The 23,465-nt window shown below is 43.5% G+C and overlaps 1 protein-coding gene across 4 annotated transcripts in view; it reads right to left on the bottom strand.

Annotated features, from left to right (window-relative positions):
• CREBBP (CREB binding lysine acetyltransferase) overlaps positions 1 to 23,465 on the bottom strand; it is a 128,441-nt gene that overhangs the window by 86,115 nt on the left and 18,861 nt on the right. For 3 of the 4 annotated variants that reach the window (XM_086692123.1, XM_086692121.1, XM_086692122.1), the window contains exon 2: positions 17,842 to 18,554. The exons of the other annotated variant lie outside the window; for it this stretch is intronic. In XM_086692123.1, the coding sequence (XP_086548249.1) occupies positions 17,842 to 18,554 (713 nt within the window). The remainder of the gene's footprint in view (positions 1 to 17,841; positions 18,555 to 23,465) is intronic. 4 annotated transcript variants of the gene reach the window in all.

Genomic DNA, 23,465 nt, shown 5'->3' with positions numbered 1-23,465 from the left:
GAGTGGCCCAGGAGATCTTCTTATTCCTTGTGGAAAACAGATTATGGCACCCGCCTCACAGGATTATTAAACATGAGATGAAGTGAGATGATGCTGCAAACTACCCAGCACGGTACCCAGTACACTGGCCACCCAGGAAATGTCACCCCTCACCTTACCGTAACTGTTCTCTTACCGTAACTCAGGAAGAGTAAGTACAATTAATTGTCATCCTTGTTCATAATAGGATTCTACTGAAATGTTATGTTATAGCCACTATATAATTCTGAAAAATGCCAGAAGTATTACACAGTAATCAACATAAAAACCCTAAATGTTTTAACTTGGTGACAGATGGACAGCAAATTACTGTCTACAGTAGACGTGCTTCTTTCCAAAATATTGCAGAAACATTTTGGAGAAGTGGATCCTTGAAGTCATGCTGTGGACCCATTTACATACAGAATGTTAGGTTTAGCACATCCCAACTTTCTACACCAAACAAGGAAGGAAATGAGAGATACCTTTTGAAGTGGCAATGTGTCCTGTAACCAATGATGGGCAAACATTCCATATTCCAATGTATGTTCACATCATCAAGGTGGAGAGGTGTCCTGATGCCACAGCTGGTGACAGAAGCAGACTCATGGTGCTCCACCCCCTGGACCTCCAAATTAGAACCTGCATCTTAACAAGTTCATCCCTAAGTCCTTAAAAGTTTAGGAAGAACTGCCCATATCTATGCTCAAGTCTGACAGGTGCACGGCCAGGTCTGAGAACGGCTCCTAAAATGTTTGTACTGATGGAAACACACCTGAGAGGAATACAAAGAAGAGAGGCGACACACAGACCCCAGGTTTGAATACTGCACCCCACCTCCCAACCAGGACCCTAAGTAAAACATCTGATTTTGAGTTCCAAATTTTTCATCTACTGATTAGTTACAAGGTGACATTAAAGCTCAGGTACAATCATATTTCCGAACTTCCCAGTAACCCGCTGCTGTCTCCTGCCGCGCCAGGGAAAGCCTGTCCCCACCAGAGGCTGTCGCGCTTGCCCCAGCAGGGGCTGGTCTGAGGGTCAGCCTCAATGCTTCAGGCCCTCCGGCTCCTGGAGTTCCACGTGTTCATTCACCCCAGGCAAGTTTCCCAACCAAGAAACCCCAGGCAACCAACAACAAAATGCAGAGCTCCACGGGCAACAGAGAGAGAGCAGGCCCAGGGAAGAGCTCGAGCACAGGCTTACAAGAACCTGCGGTCAGTACAGGAGCTCGGCAGGGCTGAAGATGAGGACCGTGCAAGGGCACTGGACGCCTCAGTGAGTGAGTGTGGGTTTTGAAGGCGAATGCCCAAGTGTGCAGGACCACTCGGAAACTGTGCACCAAACAGATACCAGGGGCAGCACAGTGCTGGAGACATGGATATTCTGACTTGCCAGAAGTTCAACACTTCACACAACATCCCAGATACTGAGCTGAGATCACCCCAAAAAGGCCATGCCTAAGGAGCAGGGCTCCTCAAGACCTGCCTTAAAAAAGTTTAAAAACAAATCCTGAAAGGATCAAACTCATCTGTGAGTCAAACGCTTTCTAGAACAAACCCAACCCTCTCCAAAGGAAGACAACAAAACTCATATCCGACAACACAGTCACAATGTCTACTACATAGTCAAAAATTACTGAACATACAAAGAGGTAGGAAAACGTGACCCATAATCAGAAATTATATTTATACAGGGGCACCTGGGTGGCTCCGTCGGTTAAGCACCCGACTGCAGCTCAGATCATGATCTCAACAGGTGGTGAGTTTGAGTCCCACGCCGGGCTCTCTGCTGTCAACACAGAACCTGCTCCAAATCCTCTGTCTCCCACCCCCTACCCTCCTTTCATGTGCACACTCTCGCTCTCCAAAATAAACATTAAAAACAATTAAAGAAAAAAAGAAATTATATATATAAACAAACCAAAGACCACAAATGAAAACTCGGCCTTCAAAAGAAGAGTAGGAAAGGAACAAAGAGAAAAAAAGAACAAAATACAGAGCGCAAATAGTAAACAAATAGCAAGATGGGGCCCTAAATCCAACTATATCAATATTCAATGTAAATAAGGTAAACACTCCAAGACTAAGATCATCAGAATAAATTAAAAATAGGTCCCAACTAGGGGCGCCTGGGTGGCGCAGTTGGTTGAGCGTCCGACTTCAGCCAGGTCACGATCTTGCGGTCCGTGAGTTCGAGCCCCGCGTCGGGCTCTGGGCTGATGGCTCAGAGCCTGGAGCCTGTTTCCGATTCTGTGTCTCCCTCTCTCTCTGCCCCTCCCCCATTCATGCTCTGTCTCTCTCTGTCCCAAAAATAAATAAATGTTGAAAAAAAAAATTAAAAAAAAAAAAAATAGGTCCCAACCATATGCTCTTTACAAGAGATGGATTTATTAGTATGTCTTTTATTTTAAAGATTTTATTTTTAAGTAATCTGTACACCCAACATGGGGCTCTAACTCACAATCCCGAGATCAAGAGGCCCATGCTTGCTCCACCCAGCCAGCCAGGTGCCCCATGGACTGTAGATATGAAGACACAAGAGAGTAAAAAAAAGACATACTTTGCAAGTATTAATCATAAAAAAGTAGGAATGGCTACGGTAATGAGACAAGTAGATTTCAAGACAAAGAATATTAACAGAGATCAAGAGGAACGTTTACAATGATAAAAGGCTCAATTCATCAGCTAGAAAGAATAATCCAAAATGTGTATTTGTCTAACGAAAGGGCCTCAAAACACAGGAAATAAGCAGTCAGATTTCATACTGACTAAAGAACAAAAAAGCTACAATTTCAGTCGGGTATTTTAATACTCTCTCAGTAACTGACAGAAAAGACCAAAAAAGGTCAGTCAGAGCACAGCTGATTTGCGCGCAGGCCACCACCCTGCTCTGACATTTACAAGACACCTCACCCTCCAGCGGCAGGATGCTCATTCCTTCAGAGCACACGTAGAACATTCACCCAGAAAAACGATATCCTCAACCATCACACGGGTCTCAGGAAACTTCAAAGGACAAAAATCATAGAGTATATTTTCTGGCCACAAAGGAATTAGAAATCAGTAACAAAATAGTATCTGCAAAATTCCCACATATTTGAAAATTAAGCAACATACGTCTACATAAAAGCACAAATTAAATCACAGGTAAAATCTAAAAATTCCTTGAACTAAATGATAATAAAAACAAAGTATCACAATTTATGGGATGCAGTACAGAGCAATATTTTGGATGAAATTTACTGCTCAAATGTTAATATTGGAAAAGTCTAAAATCAGTGATCTAAATACCTATCCCAGAAAGCTAGAAAGGGCAAAATAAACCCAAATTAAGTGGAAAGAAAGTAACAAAAACAGAATTAATAAGAAACCAAAAAGGTAAAACAAAACCTGACTGTTTGAAAAAATAAAATTGACAAATCCCTTCCCAGCCTGATGAGGGAAAAACAAGAGGGAGAAACAAAAATTATAAATATCAATGGGGTGGGGGGGGGGGGCGGTGAATGAGCATTATCACAGATTCTACAAGCATTAGAAGGAAATTAGGGAATATTATTAGCAGATTTATGCCAAATAAATTTAAGAACTTAGATTAAATGGATAAACCCCTTGAAAAACAAATTATCAATACAAAAGGCAGGAAGAAGTGAAAAATTTGCATAGCCTGTACCTATGAAATTAATTCAATAATAATTAAAAACCTTTTCATCAGAACAACTCCAGACCCAGAAGGTTTCACTGGTGAATTTTATCAAACATTTAAGGAGTAAACAATACTAATCTTAGACAAACTCTTTCAGAAAATAAGGGAAGAGGTAATAATTCCAAAGTAATTTCATGAAGCCGGTAGAGACTTGACAGCAAAAACAAGTAAGGACATGGCAAGAATATCCCTCACGAATACAGATGCATAAATCCTGGACAATGTTTTAATAAATCAGATCCAGTAACATAAAGAGAGAATAATACATCATGATCAAGGGAAATTAGCCCAGGAATATAAGGTTGGTTCAACACTCAAAAAGATGTACTTGCTCACATTAATAGAATAAAGAAAATTTTTATGGTCATCTCAACAGATGCAGGAAAAGTACCTGATGAAATTCAGCCATCAGCAAAGTAGGAACAGTGGGGGCTTTTCTCAATCAAGGAGCCTACAACTAATACCATACTTAAAGACAGCAATGGAACGCTTTCCTCCATGATCAAGAACACCAGAAGGGGTGTGTATGCTCTCACCACTTTCATGAAATACTGTACTGGAGATCTCAGAACAGTAAAGTCAGAAAAATAAAGTCGAAGAAGTAGACTGCTTTTATTTAAAGACAACATGACTCAAAATGTCAAGGCATGTATCAAATAAAGAATAGAACCAATAATGGAGTTGAGCAACATTACAGGATATAATGTTAATCCAGACAAGTTGTATTTCTCCATATTAGCAACAAAGTCAAACTGATAAAAAACCTAGAAATTAAACAGAAACGAAAATAAGAAACTAAACAACCTGATTTTAACACTTATCATAAGGCTAAAGAAATGGACAGACAGCTCAATGGAACAGACCAGAACAGGGGTGGCAGACTTCTTCGGAAAAGCAGCAGTTACTAAAGATTTGTCTTAGCAGGCAACCTATGGTTTCCATGCCTCATTCTTTTATTTGTTTTTTAGTTTATTTTGTAACCAACCCTTTAAAAATATAAAAGCCATTCTTAGGTTGTGGGCCATATAAAAACAGTCACAGGCCAAATCTGGCCCATGGGTTATAGCTTGCTGACTCCTGAATTAGTCTAGAAAACAGACCCCTCCTTAATCCAGCCAATTCCATTCCTACTTATTTATCCAAGAGAAATGAAAATTTCTATGTCCACACAAAGACTTACACAAAAATATTCACACAAGCTTTACTCTTAACTATTCCGAAAAGGAAAGCACCACGACCTCCGTGGAGAGGAGACCAGATAGCAAGTCATGGTGTGTTCATACAATGGAGTGCTATTTGGCAATAAAAAGAGCAACTAAACTTGGGCCACAGTATGGATGAATCTCACTCCGCAAGCAAAGGAAGCCTTGCAAAAAAAGTCCGTGTCTGTACGATTCTGTTCCCACGGAGTTTACCTGAGAACAGGTAAAACTCATCCATGGTGAAAGAAATCAGTAGTGATCGTAGGGTTGGGATGGGAGAACAGGAAAAGGGAGGAATACAAAGGAACTTTCTGGGGTAATGAAAATGCCCTAGACCTTGAAAGGGGTGTGGCCTATCCTCCAGGAGTTTTGACAAATGCATCGAATGAACACTTAAGATCTGTGCATTACACACCATGCAAATTATATTTCCAAAAATAATAAAACAATAAGATATTTAAAAAGTTAAATACATGCAAAAAATAATCCATTAACTCTAGATCCTAATAGTTGACCTTTAGTTGAAAAGTAACAAGGTTGACTGGGTTTCCTTACAAGTATTACTCTTCAAAATAGTCACTCGGGAGACTTATCTAATGAAAGGATTCAATGTTGCTGTTTGCAGAACATTCATTCAGTTTGTTTTACAGAAAATAATGTTACAAAGTTAACTGTAAAAAAAAAATAGGACTCTAACTCTGACTTTAAAAAAGAGATATGTGGGAAGCCTGGGTGGCTCCATGGGTTAAGCGTCAGACTTCGGCTCAGGTCATGATCTCGCGGTGCGTAAGTTCGAGCCCCGCATCAGGCTCTGTGCTGACAGCTCGGAGCCTGGAGCCAGCTTCGGATTCTAGGTCTCCCTCTCTCTCTGCCCCTCTGCTGTTCATGCTCTATCTCCGTCTCTCTGTCTCTCTCAAAAATAAACATTAAAAAATTTTTTTAATTAAAAAACTAGAGATACATAATTATAGATAAAAGACTGGTAAGAAAGACATCAAAAAGTTAACACTAATTATGAAGTAGGTGATAGCATTATGGACAATGTTTTCTTCTCTAGACTTTCAAAATTTTGTACAATAAACACTATATTTACTAGAAAATATTATCTGAAAACATTAAAAAGGCAGTCTCATTATCATTTCGAATGTTCTGTGGTTATCTCAAACCCTTTCTGTAAGACAGCGTGAGCCACGAGTCAATCTCTGAAAGTGTTTCAGCATCCAGGCACTGTGCTAAGAACTATACATACACCGCATTATTCCATTAGTACAATTCTCCGAGACAGATACTATCATCACCCCCTCTTTCATCTACACACTTCTCAAAGGCAGGTGCTATCATTATCCTCATTTAAAAGACAAAAAAACTAAGACCCAGAGTCATTACATAATTTTCCCACAGCTGATAATTACTGGAGCCTGGATTTGAACTGAGACAACTTTCTCCAGAGCCCGGGCTCTGCTCTTAAGTGCACACCGGACCGTATTTGGGGGATGGCAGCTGCTACTACTACAACGACTACTGCTCCAATTACTGCTACTACTACCAGAAAGAGGAAGATAAAGGAAAGGAGGAGAAAGAAGAAAAACAGGAAGAAGAAAGAGGAAGCAGATCAAGTACTATCTGTGGTCAAGCCATTTAATGTACATATACAATCTGTTAATTCAAAAGCTTTTAATGTTTATTTTGAGACAGCGAGAGCGTGCGCACATGCCTGAGCAACGAGTGGCAGAGAGAGAGAGACAGAGAGAGAGAATATGAATGAATCCTGAGCAGGTGTGCAGAGGGCTCAATCTCACAAACCATGAAATCACGACCTGAGCCGAAATCAAGAATTGGATGCTAAACCGAGCCACCCAGGTGCCCCTAAAAAGTTTTAAAAAGAAATAAATTCATGGGTAATTATCATAGGAAGTTAGGCACAGTTATGATCACCTTCCATTAAGATCATGGATAGGATTACTGAGCTGGCTTTGTATTTCCCCCCCCAAAACTTCTGCCTACAGGAGCAGCGTGCACCCCATGGCACAATGCATCCAATCAAAGCTTCCAGTCTCCTCAATCCATACAGTGACCCCTGATTTCCATGGCAGTCTTTTAAAAAAAAGGATTTACTTAAAATCCCCTTGTTTTCTTTGCATTATTTCAAGGATCAGATGACAGTACATGAAAATAAGAAAAGCATCAGACAAATGTGCAGTATTATTTCTCCCGGTATTAAAGGTAAGAAATTTCCTATTATCATTAAAAAATAGAGAAGGTGGGTGAGTCATTCATTCCTATAATAGCCAGGTTGGCTGTATTAATTCCTTACTCACCATAATCTGCTAATTTATTCCTTCAGCACACAGGTGCTCCGAGTGTGGTCCCTGACCAGCACAACCAGGGTTACATGGGACCCGGCAAAAAATGCAAATTCTTAGGCCCCACCCCAAACCCACTGAATCAGGAACTCAGGGGAGGGGCCTAAGACTCTGGGTTAATGAGCCTCCACTGATTCTGCTGGAGGCTCAAGCCTGAGAATCACTGCTTCATCCCATTTGACCAAAATGCTGGCTGCCTGGGTCCGTGGGGGGTCTTCATACACTCAAAGCCTTTACCCCTTCGGGAGAGCTTCAGGCAAGAGTGAGTTCTATGTTTTCTGACCACTTTCCAAAAGAGAATTATACTCCAAAAATCTTATTTAAAATTAAGCCCTCGGGGAACCTGGGTGGCTCAATCGGCTGCGAACCAGACTTCGGCTCAGGTCATGGTCTCGTAGTTCATGAGTTTGAGCCCCACATCAGGCTCTGTGCTGACAGCTCAGAGCCTGGAGCCTACTTCAGATTCTGTGTCTCACTCTCTCTGCCTCTGCCCTGCTCCTGCTCTGTCTCTGTCTTTCTCTCAAAATAAACATTAAATTTAAAAAATTAAGGGAAAAAAAAAAGCCCTCACCTAACCCCATGTAAACATGGTTTACCATGTAAACTATTTTGGGCCCTTTCAGATCTGTTACTTCCAAGAAAGGACTAATAGGATTTCTAGGGTCACAAAAGCACATTTTTATCAACCTTAGAATCAGATTCTGGACTCTTGGCCAGACACATCATGACACCATCCTCTATCAGCTTCTGGCTTCCCTCCGCCACCTCTGTGCCGAGCAACAACTCTTGGTACCTGTAGCCGGGAGAATAATTTCAATGCACAGCTTCCAATTTCCACTTGCATTTATCTTTTTGGCTTTCCTTCTAAAAGACAAGCATTTGGGTTATTTTCAGTGGAAACCTACAACATGCTACCAAAAAGATAACATATCAGGTTTTGCCACTGTTGAAGTTGAGAAACTGTTTCTTTTAAAGTCCTATCATGTTAACATTATTGCCATGTTGTTGAAATAGCTGTTTTCCATTAAAAAAAAACTTTTTTTATGTTTACTTATTTTTTGAGAGAGAGACAAAGACAAAGCATGACCACAGGAGGGGCAGAAAGAGAGGAAGACACAGAATCCGAAGCAGGCTTCAGGCTCTGAGCTGTCAGCACAGAGCCTGACATGGGGCTTGAACTCACGGACCATAAGGTCATGACCTGAGCCGAAGTCAGATGCTTGACCGACTGAAGCACCCAGGAGCCCCAAGGTGCCCCTAATTTTAGAACAGAAAACAAATGGTTACATCAAGAAAGAAAACATGATGGACGAGCTGGGGGCAGGGGAGGACACAGGCAAGGGACTGACCACTGGCCACTCCCACGACTCCCTCCCCCAGCCTCAAGGTCACTCCTTCCGAACTGAAGTCAGTCTGCCCAGGAGGGACGAGGGGTTACCTGCTACTGCACAAAGACACCCTAAAAGGTAGAAAGTGCTGGATCTATTCTGATGGCCAAGTTGACAAGCCGACCACACAGAGGGTCTCAATGGCATCAGGCCATTCACCAAATGACCAGTTCACGAGAAATTACCAATTTACCAAAACCTTTTAAGAAATATTCTTCTTCTTCTTTTTTAATGTTTATTCTTGAGGGAGAGAGAGAGAGAGAGAGACAGAGAGAGAGAGAGAACAAACACGTGAGAGCGGAAGGGCAGAGAGAGAGGGGAGACAGAATCTGAGACAGGTTCCAAGCTCCGAGGTGTCAGCACAGAGCCTGAAGTGGGGCTCGAACTCAGAGACTGCCAGATCACGACCTGAGCTGAAGTCAGACACTTAACCTACTGAGCCACCCAGGCGCCCCTATATTTTTTATTTTGAATATTTTCTTGAAGAGTCACAAAATTGGGAATAAGAAAGTGGGAATAATCACAAACATCAAGAAAGTCTAAAATTATTAAAGCCTGAAATGGAAAGAATTTCTATTAAGATACAAATTGTAAAACTGACCCAGGAACAGAGGCACAGGTTGGTGACACAGAGACCTTTAGCCAAACTGTGGGACCTAGTTCTGGCTATGCCACTCACTGACTATACGACTTGTGCTAAACTATTCAACTTTCCTTCCTTCTCTCCACTCCGTGCTCCTCCACTTTGTAAAAAAAAATTTATTATTACTTTTATTTTAGAGAGAGTAAGTGTGGGGGAGGAGCAGATGGAGAGAGATAAAGAGAATCCGAAGCAGGCTCCACACTCAGCATGGAGCCTGATGCAGGACATGACCCCATGACCCCAGGATCATGACCTGAGCTGAAATCAATAGTCAGATGCTCAACTGACTTAGCCACCCAGGCACCCCAAAGATTTTTTTTATTTTTTAAATAGGCTCCATGCCCAGTGCAGAGCCCACTTCAGGGCTTGAACTCACAACCCTGAGATCAAGACCTAAGCTGATATGAAGAGTTGGACACTTAGCCAACTGAGCCACCCAGGAACTCGTGTGTTCCTCTAATTCTTAAGGTGTGACATGGAAATACTACGTACTACCCACTTTATATATTTTTATGAGAATAAAAGTAAATATTTTGAGTTCTTCTCAAAATTGAGTAAATTTAGACCTTTCTTAAAGAAAAATATATTGATCAAAGAGACCAACAGTCTAAAAAGTCCAGATCTAGAGAAAATAGCAAGAGTGTTTGTCAAAGATCTTCGGTCAGCCCCCAGGAAAAAAAGTTTTAGGCCTATAGAGCTGTACAGGTGAAGTCTCTCAAATCCTCAAGAAATAGATTATTCAAATGCCAAACCATTTAGAGAAGAAATGTGAAAGGCTTCCAAATTCACTTTGACCAAGTTAACAGGACATGGATATCAAAACCTGACAAAACACAAAAAAGAACTTGGATCAATGTCACTAGTGATTAATGAGAAGTAAAAATTCTAAATGAAAGACTAGCAAATAAAATTTAGCAATATATTAGCTTTTAATTTCACAATTACAAAGATGGCTCAATTTGATGTTAGGCTCAATTTGATGTTAGGAAACCTACTGAGATAATCTGTCACATACATAAAACAGAAGAGAAAAAAATCACAGGATAATCACCACAGATGTTAAAAAGGAATTTGATAAAATCCAAAAACTAATAAATGAAGATTCAATTATACTTGAATTTAAAATGACTCCAAACCAAAACTCACACTATACTTAATAATAAAATACTAGACACACCTCTAATCAGATCCAAGACAGAGAGGTCTAAGAACATAAACATTGGGAGAAATACTGGCAAGATGATGAAAGTATCAACAATGCAAAAGATGACTGTCCACTGGGAAAACCCACGAGAAACATCTGAAAAAGCATTAGAATAAATAAGAGAATTCCATAAAGTGGCCAGATTACGAAAGTGACACGTGTCTATCAATATCTTTCCTGTACTAAAACAGTAGTCGGTTAGGTAATGAAAGAGAATAACTCATCGAAAGCAACAGTAAACCCATCAATCCGTGCAGAAATAAACTTAATAAAAAAGGCATATTACCTATATAAAGAAAACTATACAATGCTTCTGAGCAACAGAAGACTGCATGAAATGCAGCCAGTTATCCATACAAGTTATAGTATGGATAGGGTAAGAGGACTCAGGAAGCCACAAAACTTAAAACTTAACATGTCAAATTCCTTCTTAAATGATTCACAAAGTTCAATACAATCCCCATCAAATTCCACAGTTTTTGCTTGTTTGTTTTTAGGAACTTGAAAAACAGCCTTAAGTTGATCTGAAGCAGCACTTCTCAACCCTGACTGCTCTCTGAAGAACCGTAAACCGAATCAACGCTCATGCCACACCCCAGAGAATCTAACTTAACTGGTCTGCAGGGGGGTTCAGACATCATATTTTTACAAATCTCCCCATGTAATTCTGACGTGCACACAGGGCTGAGAATGACACATCTAGAAGAGTGTAAGAATGGCAAAGCCAATTTCGGATGCTTAAAAAAGAAGGAAGAGCAACCACCTCCGTCATGGATTAAAGTTCATTATACAGGTAGGATGCTATGCTTCCAGCACAGGAGAAGCAAAGATCAATGAAACAAGCAAACAAAAGTCCAGAACTGGACCCAAGCCCTGTATAACTTGAAAATGAGTAAAAAGTAATAAAAATGGTATATCACATCACTGGGGAGAAAGCTGGACCAGCGATATCTAAGTAAATGGCACTGGGATGACAACTGTAATTTGGGAAAAAACATACAGCTAGATCTCTACATCTCACTCAAGCCAAAAGCAATTCTGAGTTAAAGATCCAAGATTTAAGGGAAAAGAATACAGGAGAATATTTCATAATTTTGTAACAGGGAAAGCATTCCTAAACATGATATAAAACCCAAAAGCCACAGAGGCTTTTGGGTTTTACCATAAAAACTGGTAACATCCATTTATTTGGTGAAAAACATAGAACTATCAAACTGTAAAACCTAAGTACCCATACGTCTGGTAAAACAGACTTCAGCAAATAGAAAAGAGGAAAAAACTTACATTTATTAAAAGGTTTTAATTTTTAATATACAAAGAATATTAAGAATATAAACCAACAAGAAAAAAAGGAAACACAACAGAAAAACTAACAGAGAATATGGGCACAATATAAATGCCCAAGAACTCAGGAAAAGACATTTCTGCCTAAGAGAAGGACAAATCAGTAAAAGGATGTTTACTGTCAGTGCTGGAGAGGATACGGGGGACAGACTCATCTGCTTTTGGTGAGGGCATAATGTGTACAATGTTTATGGAGCGTATCTGATAAGATGCTTATTAAAAATGTATCCTGGGGCGCCTAGGTGGCTCAGTCAGTTAAGCATCCAACTCTTGATTTCTGCTCAGTTCACGATCTCACGGTTCATGAGAACAAGCCCTGTGTTGAGCTCAATGCTGGTGGCATGGAGCCTGCTCGGAATTCTCTCTCCCTCTCTCTCTGCCCCTCCCCCTCTCTCACTCTCTCAAAATAAATGAAGTTAAAAAACAAAGTAAGTATCCTTTAATCAAGAAGTTTCACTACTAAGGATTTATCTGGCAGATACCCTCAGCTGTACAAAGATGTATGTATAAATCAAAATTGTTATTATCAGCAAAACACTGTAAACAACCTAAACGCACAGCCATTAGGGCATTAGTCAAATAAATGAAGATATACCTGAATCAGGAACTTTTTAAAATTTTTATTATTATTTTTAATGTTTATTTACTGGAGAGAGAGAGAGAGGAGGAGAAGAAAAAGAGGAGGAAGAAGAGGAAGAGGAGGGGGCGGGGCAGAGAGCAAGAGGGAAACAGAATCTGAAGCAAGCTCCAGCTGAGTGTCAGTGCAGAGCCCAACGTGGGACTTGAACCCACAAACTGCAAGATCATGACGTGAGCCAAAGTCAGACACTTAACCAACTGAGCCACTCAGGCATCCCTCCAAATCAGGGTTAATACCGTACCCAGTGAGAAGAACTGAGCTGGATCCAACATGGAACTTACAACTTCCATTATTAAGTGGCAGGAAATAGGTACATGTATTTATACACACACACATACGTACATACATAAAGGGAGGGAGAGAGAGATGTTATACTATACTACTCTTTTTTTTATGTTATTTACTTGAGGCAGGGGGCAGGAGAGCTTGAGCAGGGGAGGGGCAGAGAGAGAGTAGACAGAGAATCCCAAGCAGGCTCTGTGCTATGATGCAGGGGCTCGATCCCACGACCCAGGAGATCATGACCTGAGCCAAAGTCAAGAGTCAGATGCTCAACCAACTGAGCCACTCAGGCACTGCTGTACTATACTAGTCTTTATGTTTAGGGGGAAGATGTGTATACACACACACACACACGCGCGCGCACGTGCGCCTCTCTCTGCACAAATCATACCCAACAGGATAGTTAAGAAATAGTTGTCTTGGGGCGCCTGGGTGGCTCAGTCAGTTAAGCGTCCAACTTCAGCCAGGTCACGATCTCGCAGTCCGTGAGTTTGAGCCCCGCATCAGGCTCTGGGCTGATGGCTCGGAGCCTGGAGCCTGTTTCCGATTCTGTGTCTCCCTCTCTCTCTGCCCCTCCCCCGTTCATGCTCTGTCTCTCTCTGTCCCAAAAATAAATAAACGTTGAAAAAAAAAAAAAAGAAATAGTTGTCTTTGGTGAGAAACTTTGGGAGAACCAAAGGTCAAAATTTAAAGGAGATCAACTTTTCAGTTCTTACTCTAGCACTAGCCTTTTTTTTTTTTTTTTCTTTTCTGGTGGTTTGTTGTTAAACCACATACCTGATTACTTTCTAGAAATGAAATTTTTAATAAAGCCTTTGACCCAGTAACCTCACTTTTCGAATCTATCCCACAATGTATGCGGATATACCTACAGAGAAAGATACATTCATTGCAGCTATGTTTATACTAATGAAAAACCACAATCCAAATGTTCACCATGAGAGGAGTAGATCAATAAATTACGGTGCATCAAATAATGGAATACTTTGCTATCAGTAGGAAAACGAAAAATCTGTGCGCGCTGACAAGGAAAGGTAAGCAGGGTATGTACTGTTACGTAAAACAGCAAAGTGCTTATGTAGCTTGGTTCCATTTCTTATGAACAAACAGTATGTGCTAAACATAACTGTATAGAAGTGATTGTAAGAAACGAGGCTGACCTCTTCTATTATTTGAATTATTTTACAGGAAAAAAATTTTTAAGTGTTTATTTTTGAAGGAGAGAATGGGGGAGGGGCAGAGAGGGAGACAGAGGATCCCAAGTGGGCTCCATGCTGACAGCGCAGAGCCCAATGTGGGCTTGAACTCATGAACTCTGAGATCATGACCTGAGCCCAAGTCAGATGCTTAACCAAATGAGCCACGTAGGAAATTTGTGTTTTCTTTGTAATGACCATTTTTATTTTTTTATTTTTATTATTTTTTTTTAATGTTTATTTATTTTTGACAGAGAGAGACAGACCATGAGTGGGGGAGGGGCAGGGAGAGAGGGAGACACAGAATCTGAAGCAGGCTCCAGGCTCTGAGCTGTCAGCACAGGGCCCAACACGGGACTTGAACTCAAGAACCATGAGATCATGACCCGAGCCGAAGTTGGATGCTCAACCAACTGAGCCACCCAGGTGCCCCTGTAATGATCATTTTTAAACTTTTTTTTTTTTTCAACGTTTATTTATTTTTTTGGGACAGAGAGAGACAGAGCATGAATGGGGGAGGGGCAGAGAGAGAGGGAGACACAGAATCGGAAACAGGCTCCAGGCTCTGAGCCATCAGCCCAGAGCCTGACGCGGGGCTCAAACTCACGGACCGTGAGATCGTGACCTGGCTGAAGTCGGACGCTTAACCGACTGCGCCACCCAGGCGCCCCATGTAATGATCATTTTTAAAACAACACTATTTTTTTAAAAATTTCTTTTTCCCCGTGTGCATTTTAAAATCTTATTTGGGGGGGCGCCTGGGTGGCTCAGTTGGTTAAGCATCCCAACTTCGGCTCAGGTCATGATCTCGTGGTTCATGGGTTCCAGTCCCACCAGCCTGGAGCCTGTGTCTCCCTCTCTCTCTCTGTCCCTCCCTCCACCAAGCACTTGGTCTCTCTCTCTCTCAAAAATAATAAAAACATGCAAAAATTTTTTGTTAAGTCCTATTTGGCTTAAAACGCGCTCGTCTCTTGCTCTTCTTATTTGTCCATCACTATCCTTTTGTTTCCACCCAAAGGCCATGACGACCTTCCAAAAAACACCAGTCCCAGTCCTTCCTTTGCCGTCAGCCTCTTTGGGAGGCTGTTCCTTCAGGGCACAGAGGGGGCAGTCTCCACAACACCAATGCGGCTTCCTCTCCACACAGTGAACACTCGAGAAGGGCTGTCTGAAAGATCACTCTGCACAAAGGAATGAAAACTCGGGGCAGCCAGAGGAGCATGGGATGACAGAGATGGACCGACCAAGCCCAGACTACAGGAAACCTACCAGAACGAATAAACAAAACCATCGGATTCTTCAACAAATGAACTGTAAGGATCCTAGAGATAACAGATTCTTAGAAGCCGTATCAACTGAATGTAAGTTGTCCAGATTTTACAAGAAAAAAAAAAAAAAACCCTATAGAAACAAATTATGACACACGAGACCACTGGAAATCTGACTTATCCAGGAGACCTCGAAGACGTGAAGAAATCATCCATGTATTTACACATGAGAACGGCGCGTGTTGGTATATCAAGCCCAACTTTTAGGAATAAGCATGATCAGTGGCTCGCCGAGTATGATCAAAGGGCCCAGGGGCCTTCTGTGGGGGAGGGGGTCTTGACGTCAAAACTACTTCATAAAGTACGAAGACATTATTGCCTTTTTTTATCTCATTCTCTCACAGAAACATAGAGGCATTTTCCAGAAGCTCTGGGATACCATGTGATACCACTGTGCTTAATAGCTAATGGAACGTGTGCTTGGTATTCAAAATTCTGTTCCAGTATTTAATGTGGCGAATATTGACAGATATAATGCACATTTGAAAGAAATCTCTCAACAGTGGTTAAGATTCTCCAGGACTTCTATGACCAGAAAGTTTGAGAACCCTTGCATTAAACCCTCTGCATTCTCCAAAAAAAAAAAAAAGTAACTGTTTTCTAAGTCCATGGTGCAGCATGGAGTGATGAGTGAACTGGGACAGAGCAAACATCAAGCGGACCATGAGCCCTAACCCACAGAAATCTCTTCTCAACCGACCTCTAGAACGCAGGTGTCCTCTGCAAATGCCAGGGACAAGTAAAAGTGAACTTCACATTCCCCTTTAACAACATTCCAAGAGAGATAAATGCAATTTTAATGTCTGGAATTATAGGTGACTGCTGAACAATGCAGGGGTCTGAGGCTCTGACCCCCACCCAGTTGAAAATTGGCATAGAACTTTGGATTTCCTGAAAACTTAACTACTAATAGCCTACTACTGATCGGAAGCCTTGCCAATAACATAAGCAGTAGTTTAACACTTATTTTGTATGTTACATATAGGTATAATATACTGTTTTCTTACAATAAAGCCAGCTAGAGAAAAGAAAACGTTATTAACAAAATCATAAGGAAAATGCATTTATAGTACTGTGTTTATGGAAAAAAAACCCACCCACGTATAAACAGACTCACATAGTTCAAACCTGTGTTGTTCAATGGTCAACTCTAACTCATTTTTATTTCCCAAGTTAAAAAAAAATGGTCTCCTTACCTAAGACAGTCCTCGGGCTTCCCGTGCCTCTCCCAATGCCCCCATGAGCCTTGTAGGGAGACTGTGTGCTACTCTTACTTCTCCTTTTCCTTTATTTGGACTCAAATCCAAGCAACAGCCAAACGATTCTACTGTTCTAGAATTTGCTGTTCCAAATGCTGCCTGAAACAGGTGCTCCAGTGGCCGCCGCCGAGTAGCCTTCGTCTGGGAGCCTCTGCGGGGCCTGCTCCCCCACTCAGAATCAGCCTGCCCCCTTCCTGTCCCGTCTCCCATCTCCCCAGCTTCTCCCCTCCCTGCTCTCCGAGTTCAGCCACCACTCTGCATGCCCGCTGCCCACTGCAGGCCGGTAGCTACAAGCCAGAGCCCAGCCTACACAGGCCCCCCGGCCCCCCGGAGGCTCTGGAGAGCGCAGGGCGCCGGGCTGCACCCTATGTTCCGAGTCGGGAGCTCTGCGCTTCTAACAAGCTCCTTGCAGACGCTGCCCCTGCCGGCCCACGGACCCCACTCTGGGGACCACAGCTCCCGAGTCTCTCCTGTGACCCGAAGGCCCAAGCTGCCCAGGCTCCGCCGCCTCCTCACGGCAGGCAGCTAAGCAGCCCGGAATGCAGCTTCTTTGCTGGTAAAATGGGGACTGGGACAAAAGACACTTCGCCGGCCGGGCGAATGTCAAAAGGAAAGGGTCCACCAGGCGACAACTCCGTCAGCTGGGTAAAAGCGGGATAGAGCAGCCTCCACGAGAGTCAGGGATGCGACACAAAGCTGATTCCCAGCAGAAGGTGCCTCTTTCAACCATGTGGTCCTATGTGCACACATCTTCCTAAGGGGCTGAAAACTGGCAATTAGTCCAGATACCTTCCTAACGTTCTCAACTGCCTCGCGTGCAGGCTACTCTACTGCGGGCTTCTTTAACAATTCCCACCTTGCTGTACTGCATTTTAGAGAGAGAGCGTGCACGAGTGGGGGAGGGGGAAGAGGCAAAGACAGAATCACAAGCAGGCCCCACACTAAATGCAGAGCCCGACAAAGGGCTCGATCCCACGACCCTGGGACCACGACCTGAGCCGAAATCAAGAGTCGGACGTTCAACCGACTGAGCCACCCAGGCGCCCCAAGAATTCCCACTTTAAGGACAGGGGCAGAGATCTTTCTCTCTGGGTTTCAGATACCAACTCTCCCTCCTCCAAATCTGAGGGGCAGAGGGAACGACTGAAGGAGGCAGGAACATGCCGCATTCCACCAGCCCCCCACCCCCGTTACCGCGTTACCTGCTGGGAAGGAGAAGCTCCCCGCCCCCAGGAGTAGGAAGCATTCAGAGCACTTCAGCTCACTTACCTTGGTCATGCCTCCTGCCTGCGCCGTGTTCAGTCCCGCGTGACTGGCCATTTGCGGCGAGACCTGCGTTAACGTCTCGGCCAACACGCTGCTCGAGGCCCCCTGCATGGCGGGCGCGGGGTACGGCATCCCAGCTCCCCTTCCTCTGCCGGCCGCCCCAAGAGAGCCATTCATGACTTGCGCCTGTCCTTGCTGGGCCTGGTTCATTAAACTATGGCCAGAGTTACTATTGAGGAGGGCAGGGTGGGTCTGGTTAAAGTTAGCATTCATGCAGATCCCAGGTCCCGTCTGCGACGTGGCAGGGCTGCTGGTCACCAGCCCCACTTGCTTTTGTGCTTGCGGATTCAGTGCTTGGGAAGCAGGGGGAGTGGGCCCAGAGGTGCTGGCTGCCTGTTTGGGCAGGCTGGGGGCTGAAGAATCTCCCTGGTTCAGAGGGCTCTTGCCCATGGCACCCAGGCTGGCCATGTTTGCACTGTTCGGCTGCCCTTGAGCCTGCCCACCGAGGCCTTGCTGCACGGGGCTGCTGGCGCTAACATTTCCTATTCCTGGGTTGATACTAGAGCCGCTGCCTCCGCGCAGAAGCTCCGACAGTTGTTTATGTTTGGAAGCAGCATCTGGAACAAGGTTCCCACTGTTTATAAGGCCTAATTCTCCTCCATTGGGGATCAGCTCATCAGGAAGATCATTTTCCAAGTCAAACAATGATCCAAAATCTAGAAATTAAACAGAAATGGAAATGAGAAACTAAGCAACCGTAAGAGCTTTCCAAATGTCATTATGTCACTATGACCTTAACCCAAAGGAGCACCGCCCGAGAACACTGGCACGTCTTAAGAGTAACGTTAAAATGATTGGAAACTTCACTTGGGAAAACAAAACAGGGAAGGCTAACCTTCAAACGCTAAAGGAGGAGAAGTTAAACAGAGATGAGAGGAGGGTCGGCCCTACTAGATTTTATCATTTATTCTAAAACAATAATCAAATCATGTGGTGTGAGGAGAAACATAGATATACAAATTAAAGGAAATTAATGGAATTAGAGGAAATTAATCAATTAAACCTTCACCAAATTATGTTAAAATGCTCTGGAGAATGTATGTGTGCCCTGATAAATGGGCATCAGGTGAGATGAAAAGCAATTTGGGGAGATTAAACTCTAACCTTAAGTGATCACAGAGTTAAACGGTAAATTATCAAAGAAAAACAAAAACAAAACAAAACCCGAGCCTAAACAGAATATGAGAGTTCTCACAGTGTTGAAGCTGCAGAAAATAAAGACATGTAAAGGAACTAAGAACAGTTAAAAGGAAAGGAAAACAACTTGACAACTACTTGTCTGACGTGAGAGGGGTTACGGGCAGCACGGGGACCTCCAAGCGTGAGCACACAGGATTTCCCAGTCCCTCTCAAAGTACCATTTCTCTCTCGTGTGGCCTCTGTGTCATCTCCGTCCCTCAGTCCCTCACCGACCACGCCTCCTTCACCCTGAAGCCACCTGGCCACGTGCACAAAGGACAAGATGTGTAGGAAACAACACAAGTGGCCGTGTGTGTGGCATCGACATGGTACAGACAAGGTGCGGAGGCGGCCCAGCCCAATGGGTAGACCGAGGACCCGACTGCCTGCTTGTGAGCCCAGCTCTGCTTCTAGTCCCTCACGTACTAGCTCCGAGCTCCCTTGACTTTCTACACCTTGGTTTCCTTTGTCTGGAAACGGGGGGGGGGGTGGGGGGGGGGGTGGCGGTGATAATGGCCACCAGACCTCACAGGGTTTCGTGGGGACTACGTGAATTAATAAACGTAAAGCATTCCAACCAACAGTGCCTGTGGGGCTAAGTATTCCATCGTATTAGCCGTTATTACCGTTCCACAATAACAGAAGGTTTAATAAATTACTGTATAATATTACAAAACGTTACATATCTCTTAAAATAATGTCGAAGACTAAAAAGGTAGGAAAATATGCATGTTATGTAAAAACATGCAAATGACATCGTATGTAAAATGGCACGTCAAGTAAGATTAGCACTGAAGTACGTGCACGTGGGCAGTGGCTGGACAGCAACAGGCCAAAAATAAAGAGTGGTACTGGTCAAAGTGGTGGGGTGATGAGTGCATGTGTCTGTTTCTGTTGTTTAAATACAGTCACTCCCGCTCCCACTCCCCACTCTGAAAAACTGAACGGTCTTCTCCACGGCGGCAGGACCGATAGACTGCTGACCCAGCAAGCCCCTCCCGTGACCGCTCCAAGGTTCCTCTAAGGAAGGGCAACACCGTCCCAGATGCAGGAGCAAGAGTGACTCAAGAGCCACCCACCACAAGTACCTTCTTGCAGGGATGCAATCCCAGCAAAGAGAATTGCAGGCAAGTTGGCCAAGACTGTTCTGGACAAGGTTCTCCTTCCTTACAGCAAGGCATGCTCGGGAAGAAATCTCCCTTTCCCTCCCCAGACAGGAGAGGAGACACCACTCACACACTAAGTAAGGACGGGCTACAGCAAAACTAGACACTGGGTTCATGAAGCCATCTCCACGCTGAATTATCCAACTCTGGACCCTCCCTGCCTTCAAATTTCCTGTGATGTGAGAAAATACACTTCCTATCATTTAAGCCATTCTAGCTGAAGTTTAATGAAACGTGCAGCCGAAGGCATCTTGGTATCTCCATCATGTCTATGGATGAAGTTCACACTCCTTCATAAGGCATACCAGGCCATCAGGAGTGGCCCCTGAGCAACCCCTGGCACCTTCTGACGTGCCCTACCTTCCAGCCACAACACAGTGGGCTGTCATACGCAGAAATCCTTCTTCTGGATGCTCTCTCTCTTGGCCACAACACCCCTCCCTCTCACTCAGGTTCAACACACTGACTCTGAAGACTTTCTTCAGGCTGCCCCTGCAGAGCGGACCTGTCCCTCTTTTCGGCTTCCAAAGTTCTCTGTACATACGTGTTATGTACAGACCACCTCTAATACATACAAAACTCATCCTACCCGGCTAGAAGGAATTAGAAATTACTTGCAACTGTACACACACACACACACACACACACACACACACACACACACACACAGAGTTTTTGTAGAACCTGTGAGAGCAAGTTGCAGACAGTATGAGCCCTTCTTCCCAAGTGTTTGACCATGCATCTCCTAAGAACACCATTTTACAAAAACACAGCACATTTATGAAATTTAGTAAATTTAACACTGACCCAATACTTAATGTACTGACTGCCCTTACTCAAATGTGACCAGTTGTCTCACGAACACCCTTCATCACATTCCCTCTCCTGGTCTAAAGCCCAATTCCGGGCCCCAGTGCACCTCGCTGTCATGTCTTTGTCTTTTCGTCTGGGAAGGTCCCTTAGGCTTGTTCTTTCATAACTCTGACATTTTTGAAGAGGACAGGCCAGTTGGTTTTGTAGAACGTCCCTCAATTTGGGGTTGCTTCCTCCAGATTACAGGACATGTAATTAGGAAGAGACACAGGAGCTGACTCCTGGATACAACAGACAGCTGAGACACAACCACTGATCAGGGCTTTTTGCATCTCGATGTGGTTTGGTGGGTTCCATTCCATAGCTCTTATGGCATTATGTTGTCCTGAATTTGGAGATTCACTAAGGTCTCCAGATACAAAGAACACATTAAATAAAAATTTAAAAAAAAAAACACATGAAATCAAGGAAAAAGAAAACAACTCTCCAACGTAACTCAAGTTTTGTTGCCTTCCAGACTCTAGCCACACGCATACGTTTTTATTCCATATTCTTTTAAGATTTTAGTTTTAAGTAATCTCTATGTAGACCCAACGTGGGGCTCCAAGTCACAACCCCAAGATCAAGAGTCACAGTCGCTACCGACTGAGCAAGGAAGGCGCCCGTACTCCACATTCTTAAAAAACAAATAAAAAAACCCAAGAAACCAACAAACCAGTGTGTGTGTGTGTGTGTGTTTTTAATGCAATGCTTCTCAACGTATGAACATGAAAATGAAACTACATCTAAACCAGCAAGTAGGAACCATGATGACAGAGATCGAGTTTCCTTTCTATTTCCCAGGGAGGGGATTAAGAGACGGTGTCAAACACTGTAAATCCTTAGAAGGAAATGAACTCCAAATATTTAATATTTAAAGTTTCAAACAACCTGCGGAAGTTCCCTGACTGGCTCTTCCAAGTGTCTGGAAGCACTTTTCCTAGGAGAGGGCAGCGAGGCCAGGACCAGAGCAGGCAAACCTGAATGCATAGTTAAACACGGCAGTGTCAGAGTGAGGGTCCCCACTCCGGTGTGAGAATGGGCAACGAGGAAGGAAAAGGAACACCCGGAAGTGGAACACCCACGTCCAAATCCTGGCTGAATCGACCAGCCCTGTGTCCCTGAGCAAGCTGCTCCATGTGTGCATCTCACTTCCCTCGAGTGTGAAACAGGGCCGACATCCCAGGGTTATACGATGAAAGCTGGAACAGGGCACATGCTGGTTTTCTTATTCCATATTGCACAAAAACTTTTAAATATCTTACCTTTAAGGAATCACCCACCATCATGCCACTCTCAAATTTACCAGTTTGGGGTTGTTGTTTTTTTTAATGATTTACCATACCTCTACTCCAAATGCACACGCAACTTTGACAAGCGTCACAAGGCAGCATGTCTTGGGCTCACTTTTGGTTTGTACTGGTTTGACACATTTTGTCCACCTCGACCACTTTTCTCATCTTATTTCAGCCCAAACGCCATCTCCCAGCCATTCAGCTGTAGAAAGAATTGACTCATTCTACTCACGTCCTCACCTACCAGTCCCAACACTTATGAACGTGTATACACCCAAATATACAAGGAGTCTATAAAATAAAGACGGCCCGCGGAGGGCCATCCGTACTCACAATACCACCCTTCTCACCATTACTGTCACCATGTTCCCTATTCTCCAGTTCAAAAAATTGACAACGGGGAGTGAAGAAGGAAAGCCAGGATATTGCAACATACACAGTTATGCTTTCTACACACCACAGTGTCCCAACACAATGGTTGGGCAATACCAATCTGAATCACCGGAAGTTCCTAAAATTCAAGATTGAGTGTTATAAACCTCCAGTCCCAGGTAAGTTCCCTTCTTTCTACCAAGTTACCGGGGGACCCAGGAGAGAGCAGAGCTGAGGCTGAATAAGACTTATGGGACCATGCTTTCTAGGGGCTCACCTCTCGCAGGAGACTTCTCTGTCACACGGCAAACACCGCCTGTCATGCCTCTATAGCCAACCGGAATTTTCTCTTTTGGGGCTCTTCGGATGCCACCCTAGAGTCCGTCCCTTTCATTAAGCTGATGTGAGAAAAAGGTAGCTATAGGCTTCCCGGTCTCTGTCACACTCCTACAAAGTTAGGGCATCCACAGCATGGAAGGTCTTCATCCAGCATGGTCGCAAGGGATGTTTCACTTCTAGGCTGCTCAGAGAAACCCTGCTCCAGGAAACAATCCCCTCTAAACACTGAAAGACAAGGCATCCTACACATGTTCTAAGATCCATTCTTATCCACCATTATCAGAAGTCAGTATTTCATCTTAAACAAGTAAAGAACTACTATCAGGTACCCTGAAAAAAAGCTCTTCATTTTACAAATCAAATA

The sequence above is a fragment of the Puma concolor genome, chromosome E3 (genome assembly GCF_028749965.1).
Source record: "Puma concolor isolate L17-30 chromosome E3, mPumCon1.1.hap2, whole genome shotgun sequence".
In the NCBI taxonomy this organism is placed as follows: Eukaryota; Metazoa; Chordata; class Mammalia; order Carnivora; family Felidae; genus Puma; species Puma concolor.
Note: the sequence above shows the minus strand (reverse complement) of the source record. Positions and strands in the feature narration are given on the sequence as shown.